This window comes from Lolium rigidum, chromosome 3 (genome assembly GCF_022539505.1).
Source record: "Lolium rigidum isolate FL_2022 chromosome 3, APGP_CSIRO_Lrig_0.1, whole genome shotgun sequence".
NCBI classification, from domain to species: Eukaryota; Viridiplantae; Streptophyta; class Magnoliopsida; order Poales; family Poaceae; genus Lolium; species Lolium rigidum.
The window spans coordinates 252,765,033-252,772,338 of NC_061510.1; the positions used below are offsets into that span (position 1 = coordinate 252,765,033).

The 7,306-nt window shown below is 43.2% G+C and overlaps 1 protein-coding gene across 1 annotated transcript; it reads left to right on the forward strand.

The window, feature by feature from the left end:
* The first annotated feature begins 2,302 nt into the window (after positions 1-2,302).
* Positions 2,303-6,350, forward strand: LOC124696374. Its single transcript, XM_047229113.1, has 4 exons — positions 2,303-2,695; positions 3,855-3,968; positions 4,779-5,434; positions 5,724-6,350. The coding sequence occupies exons 1-4, from the start codon at positions 2,303-2,305 to the stop codon at positions 5,998-6,000; spliced, it is 1,440 nt and encodes a 479-aa protein (XP_047085069.1). The 3' UTR covers positions 6,001-6,350.
* Positions 6,351-7,306: the final 956 nt, after the last annotated feature.

Below are 7,306 nucleotides of genomic sequence, written 5' to 3' on the forward strand. Positions count from 1 at the left end.
ATCAACCTTCAACGTGCTTCTTGACTCCTACTGGTTCGATTAAACCTTGGTTTCTTACTGAGGGAAACTTGCCGCTGTGCGCATCACACCTTCCTCTTGGGGTTCCCAACGGACGTGTCAACTACACGCATCAGACACCATAAAGCAGCATAGTCTTCCGGACCCCCAATATGGAGGCGCGGTCGCCACCTCAGGCCTGGCTCTCCTCCCGACGCCCCAAGTCAGAAACCACACTTGCCACCGAGGAAGCCAAGCAGGAGGAGGTTTCGGCGTGGATGGCAGACTACCAGGTGTAAACGCAGTTATGCGACGCTGACCTGGAGATTGGGCGAAGGACTAGTCGGTGGTGGTCTGGTGGATAACACCATCAACTCCGACAACAATAACAACGGCCATGACTAGATATAGGTTTAGGTTTAATTTTGTAAAATCCTAAAACTTTTAATGAAATTCGCACAATTTTTTTTTAGATTTGTGTGTTTATTTTAAGAAATATATTAAAACCGGCAGCTGGCCCCAATGAGCTGGATAAGTGTTTGGGCGCCCTCAATAGTAGTCATCCCACACACTCCATTCAGGTGCTGGTGGATGGAGATGTTCCTATCTGAAGAAAAAAAAAGATCTAAAGAACTAGAATTACTGGTCCGATCCGCCTCAGGACTCTGGTTTCCTTGAAGCCTTGGAGGTGTAGGGGGTGACGACCCCTCGCTAACGAGAGGCTTCCATTCTTTAATTAGGTTTTCCTTTTTTCGGCATAGTGAGACCACAGTTATATAATAAAATCATAATAAAGTATTCCCTTCCTATCAACGCTCCTATGGCACTTGCGTATGCGACATATATATAGCAACATGATGGCAACCAAAAAGAAGTGGTTTGCATCTGTTGATCCTTAAAGGGAATTTGCATGTAACTAAACAAAAATATCTTATAATATCAAGTGGTGCGATACAAGCCACCAAAGAAAGTGAAAATGGGGGACAAATATGGTTTTACTGGAGTCTGAAGCCATGCTCTCAGGGCATCTCCAGCGGCACGACCCAAATCAATGATCCAAATCATCCGATTTTGTCCCATTTGATCCTCCCATAGACAGTTTGAGGTAGCTCGTCTGGTCTGCGCAGACACATGCCACGGCGGGAGGACCTAGTTTGTCCTTCCACAACAGCCATGTGGCCATGTGGTGTGATCCATTCCCATGTGGGCATGTAAACATGGACCACCAAAGTCAAAAAGATGCTGCTAGTGGCCAATGGGGCCATTTAAGCATGGGGGAGGGACCATGGCCCAGCCTGCTTTGCCAGGATGGGAGGAACAGCAGGTCGGACACCAGCGCCTATTCAGCGTCTGTCTAGCTTGACCCGTCCATGACACAAATTTGGTGGATAGAGGGGTCGCACATGAACAATCGGTCCGTTTGGGTCTTCCCGCTGGAGGTCATTTTTTGATCCGTCTGTCCTCGCGAACCATTCCAGACTGAACGGGATATGATAGGTAGACCCGGTGAAGGTGAAGATGCCCGCGGGGCCTTGCCTCCATACCCCAAATGATCTGCTGGTGCACCATGGCAGCATATGTGGGATGTTATTTTGAGTGCTCCTCCTCACTAATGTAATACAAAGTTCCTTTTGTTATAGATTCACTCATTTTGATTATTTATTTTTATAGTACTATGTAGATTTATGAGAGCACATTTGGTGCACCCAGGTGTCACTGCTCCTGATTTTTGTAATATTTTGAAAATATATTTATGTGTTGTAAAAAATTATAAATTTTATTCCACAAATACATACACTTGTTCTGATTACTCGTGTAAATGTTTGGTGGAAATTGCCTTGTATTTCGAGCTGAGGAAAAATAACAAATTTGTAGGGATGGAAACTTTAGATTTTTGTCAGAAATTTGTATTTTTTGTATGGCTTTAAATACAACATATTTTCATCCGAAATTTACAAAGATACCTTCGGAATGTTTCTAAATATGTACACATTTAATTTCAGATTTTGTGGAATTACAGAAATATGTTTTTTCAAATACTCGGATCACTGGAGCTCATGTGCCAAAGAGACTTTACGGTAGATTTATTTATTTTATTTTAGTATATATCCGGTCTATTTTAAAATAATTAAGGAAATGGTCTTAGGTTAGGGAACCGAGGGAGTGTCTTTCATGTGCTAGTGACACGCGTCAACCTTGGTCAATCACATGACTCGCCAGCCAATTCGCCATCACTGCTCAAACTCCTCTTCTCCGCAAGCTCGAGCAGCAAACAACCCAGGACAAAAAGCCCTAACCCGCTTCAATGGCGAAGCACCCGTCCTCCCCCTCCGCTTCCTCGCCGGCGCGGAAGAGCCCGCAGCCTACGCCGGCGGGGGATGCGACAGACATCTCTGCCGCCCCCGCCGCCGCCACCACCACCACTGCCGCGTCCGGCCCTAACGCCTCCTCCTCCTCCTCGTCGCCGCCGGCGGGGTTCGTCTTCATGTGCAGCGGCGCGACGAAGCCCCAGTGCTTCAGCTACAGGGTTCTGGGCCTGCCACGGGGGAGGCTGGACGACGTCTCCCGGATCAGGCGAGGCGCGGCACTCTTCCTCTACGACTTCGACTCCAAGTACCTCTACGGACCCTACCGCGCCGACTCCGACGGCGGCCTCGACCTCGAACCCGCCGCATTCCAAGGACGCTACCCAGCCCAGGTACCGCCTTCCTCCACGCCCCAGCTCATTAAAAAAATGGCCACGAGTTTTAACTTAAGATTTTACCTTATGGGATTCTAGATAGTCTGGAATTTGGTACTAGGTATAAAATTAACTCTGGAAATTGTTCGTGTATGAATCTTCCCACCATAAAGATTGGAGCTTGATGATTTGTCATTCGATATGTTACTGAAATGTGGGTCGTGGTGCCTCATTTCAGTGGCACGATATTGTGACAAATCATCACCAAGTCCCGATCTTTATGGTGGCAAATACTTAATCACTGTTAGGCACAATTTTAGGGTTTGCCAGATGCCAAAGGGTGGCTTTTCTACTGTGCTGATACAAGGAAGAGACATGAATCCAGAAGAAAAAAAAGAGTTTTCACCTAATAAGGATCATGTAGTTTGGGAAGTTCGCGATGTGATGATTGCTGGGAACTTGGGGAGCTGGTATCTAAAGGACTAGTTGTATATAGCATTGAGAGAACCTCAAATCCATTGGTCTGAGAACGGTGATATTTCATTCTCCAGCCATACAAGCAATTTGGGTAGCCTGCTGTCCATGTCAATCAATTGTTAATTAATGTAGTATTTTACTGCTGGCTATGGGGATGAACATGTGACAGAGCTGAGCATTGGCCCAACAGGCTACCACAGCCCATGGCATTACTCTTGTTGCTTCAGTACCTTGTATTTGTGATTCTGAAATCAAGAGATATTGTCATAGGATGGTGATTGAGTTTGCTTCTTTAGCTAGGACTAATGGCAGTTGCATGAGTCAGTTGGCGTCACAACATCTTGTATTGCTTCTTTGCTTTGGATGATTGTAATGCTACCAACTTGGACCACAAGATCCAAGTTAAGGATGAAAGTACTATCTTTTTTGATACTTCCCTTCTGCGGTGACTGGCGTTAATATGGGGACATGGGAAAGCCAGTCATCAGTCTCAACTCATTTCTACTGCTATGACAGATATTTTGTTACCTCTTATCTCCCAAAGGAATCCTGACAATTTTAGTTTTGTGTAATTTCAGTTCCTCTTGGCTTATATTATGCATTTCAGTTTGCAATTACATCCAGCCATCAACTTGATAAATTAGCTGTACATTATTATACTATTCTACCTTAAATGTTCACTGTCTTTCTATATGGGCAGGTCAAATTTACAATTGATGGTGATTTCATGCCAATCCCAGAGAGTAGTGTAAGAAGTGCTATAAAGGAGAATTATTCCCGTGGGAAATTCTGGCCAGAACTTACCGTTATGCAAGTAAGTAGTAATCAGGGTTTACTGATGTTGTGTATTTGGGGAGAGGTTGAAACAATTGTGTCGAATCTTTTTTTATTTGTAACTCCTGTACAAAGTGGTTCGAACTTCAGGCAGTGTGTCAGATGAACACTAATTCTTGGTTATGTATGGTCTTGTATATACATTAAACTAGTCAATTCACATCTTGTAGTGCCTAGTTTGAACTTTGCACAGTAGTTTCCCACTCTAGATGAGAAGGATATGTGTAGGAAAACCGATAATTAGAAGAACCCTGAAACATGCAATCCATTAATTTAATAACTTGCTGTTGTGGTGTAAGCATATGCAGAGCCATAGAGGCAAGTCTTGATTGAGAGAGACTACAATGTATTGTTATCACTATGACTGAACTTTGAGGGCTGGAATTGATCTTTTTAATGTCATTTGCATTCATCCCAGCCCTTTGTTTAGTAGAAGCAGACATTCTCTAGGTTAACTGCACCCCTAAGGTTTCTAGGTGTATTTAAGATGTTTGGTAATTAAATTATTTATTTGTCTTGATAAAATAATCACATTGTATAGAGGTAAAAAAATGGATATAACATGAACAAGTTCTTTAACTTCTGAATTTATTCTCGAGTTTCTAGCTGGAATTACTGGTATAGTCCTTTCATATCAGTGTATCAGCTAGTTGAAAGCGGGTAGGAATAGCTGCTTTATCCTCCATCTTTACGTTCTGTGTTAATCTTACCAGTGTAGCTATGATTCCTATGAACAATGTCATACACTTACCAGTGTTGCATTTTCATTATTGTTGGTATTCTGTTGTAGGTTGAGAAACTGAGAGGATTGTTCCGGCCAATTACTGTACTGCCAGAGTCTGCTCCATCTGCTGATGACAGGCATTATGTTGATAACAGGCATCCTGCTCTATCTGCTGCATACGTGCCTGCTTCAGGTTTTCACCCAACACAGCCAGCTATCAACAGGCATCCTGATCGCTCTACTGCTTATTTGCCTCCTTCAGGTTCTCACCCAACACAGCCAGCTGTCAACAGGCATCCTGATCTTTGTACTGCTTACTTGCCTCCTTCAGCTTCTCACCCAACACAGCCAGCTGCTTATGTGCATTACCCAAGTCCTTATGTTCCTGCACAGGCTGCTCATCTGGTGCCACACGAGCCTTATGCACATCCATATTCTCACCTACCTCCTCTTAGCGCTCAATTCACTGCGCCTGCTTACTATGCGACCCCAGCTGGGCATCCGTATCAAGCAGGATATGAATCATATGATCCATCGGCGTCTGCCTACCACTATGCCCAAGCAACCCCTTCCTGTTATCCCCATGTGCAAACCCAACACCTTGTGCCACAACATGTCCCACGCCCTGTCTATTCTACTGATCCCTATTTTACTGCTAATCGGGATGATCCATATCGATTTGATGCTGTGAAATCTCATTACCAGGAAACAACTTCTGAGAGGTGTGTGTATGGTAACCACCAATTTCTCCAAGTATTTTCTGTTCCTTCATTTCTTCTACATGCAAGCTATTTTTGCAAACCTATTTGTGTACATATGTCAATGTTGGCTCATTGATGTCCGAAAGCTGTATTGTTCATCTACTCTAGATTTTTGTAAAAAGGAACTAGCTGCAGAGACAATGTAGATACACACTTCATGTGTTGGAAAGCCAACATTTATTCATGTTTTTTTTTGCTACATGCAGAAATCATTCATTGCGCTTTTTCCTTGTATATTTTTATATTTCAGATCTGCCTATGGTGCAGCACATGAGAACTTGCAACTTGTTAGGCAGTATGGGTATACCCCAAGCAGCCAGACTGCAGCACCTGAAGCAGCTACCACGAACTTAGGGCTTGTTAGGAGTTATGGATCTGATCCAAGCAGTGCAACCGGAGTGCAGTCCAATGTTGATGGAGCTGCACCGACGATCTATTCATATGCAGGCACCCCAGCAATCACCCAGGCCGAGAATGTTGCCGCGCCATCAGTATACATTGCCGCGTCTGCACCAGCTTACCTGTGATTGCTCTGTGTCCATCTTGTGTTTCTTTGCTTGCATGATCTTGCTGAACCGAGATAGCTTCGCTTTGTCCGTTTGAGTGTTGCCATTGTGCCCAAGGGACTGGGAGTTCGGATCATTGAAGATGGCATCACCATCGTTACCGCTGATATATTTGGTATATACTGTATAAAGGGATTCAGTCGCTGCCCTTTATTACGTTAGACTGGTGGTACTAACTGGTAGCTGTTGGTGTCAAGACTCAAGACTCTGGTGGTATAAGCTTATGTACTGTTAACTATTCTTATGCTGTGAGCAAAAATGGGCATTGCAAGACACGTGGAGTCGTGATCTAACAAGTCTCCCTATCTCTACGTGCCTGTTTTTTTTTTTTTTGGAAATAAGTATGTATCTATTGGAGAGTAAGATTAGGTAAGTTATCATTGGCGTCTCGTGTATGTGAAAAGATAATCCGTCTTTGGGAAAGACACAAGATAGTTAACGTGTTGCTTTCAATTGAGTATTTTTTTTGGAGCGAAAGATGAATTGAGTATATCTTATCAAATGTTTGCTCTAACATGCACATTCAGCGTTGCATCTCTCCACGGACTCCGTACCAACTGTTAGTCGTCCAACATATACAAAAAGAAAAACAAACGAAGCTGACTCATCCCAGGTATGATTTTCCTTCTTGGAGAAGCTTCGTCATGAGTTATGATAAGTGGTTATAAAGTCAAGCGTACGCTACCCAGAACGTCAGGAAATTTCCAGGAACAACGTCATGAAATTTCAAGGAACAACGTCATGGCCATTCGTATACATGTTTATTTCGAGATGGAGAGTTTCCAATGAAAGTCCCATGTAATTAACAATACATAAACCACGGCCGGCCGGCCGGCTGCTTGGACGTTTTCTTTCCTTCATGGAGCGAACTACATTAAGAAACCGAATAGGCCTCTGAAATCCCTCCTAACTATTGAAAGTAAGATTAATTAAGAGATAGCGAGAGATTGACAAACAATTCAACTATTGTTATTGCTTTCATTGTAGGAGCGAGTAATCTTTATGTATAAGGAACTCACTACGTTGGTTGTACCAAGACAAAAATAAGGCATGTTATGACTTGATTCCATCAGGAATCATACATGTCCAAATCTAGTGATTCACATTGATATGTAGTCATTACATCTATCACCTGCGAAGATAGATAATTCGCAAAAAAACAACTGTAAAGATAGATGATTTTCCAGTGATATATGTACCGAAAATAGTGGATTTCACTCATGTCTGGATTTATACCCTCTATGTGGAAAGCTGACCTTATGCTACA

Coding starts and splice junctions, on each gene's coding strand:
- LOC124696374 (XM_047229113.1), top strand. CDS start 2,303: ATGGCGAAGCACCCGTCCTCCCCCTCCGCTTCCTCGCCGGCGCGGAAG. Junction 3,969..4,778: donor CAGAACTTACCGTTATGCAA/GTAAGTAGTAAT, acceptor ATTCTGTTGTAG/GTTGAGAAACTGAGAGGATT. Junction 5,435..5,723: donor CAGGAAACAACTTCTGAGAG/GTGTGTGTATGG, acceptor TTTATATTTCAG/ATCTGCCTATGGTGCAGCAC.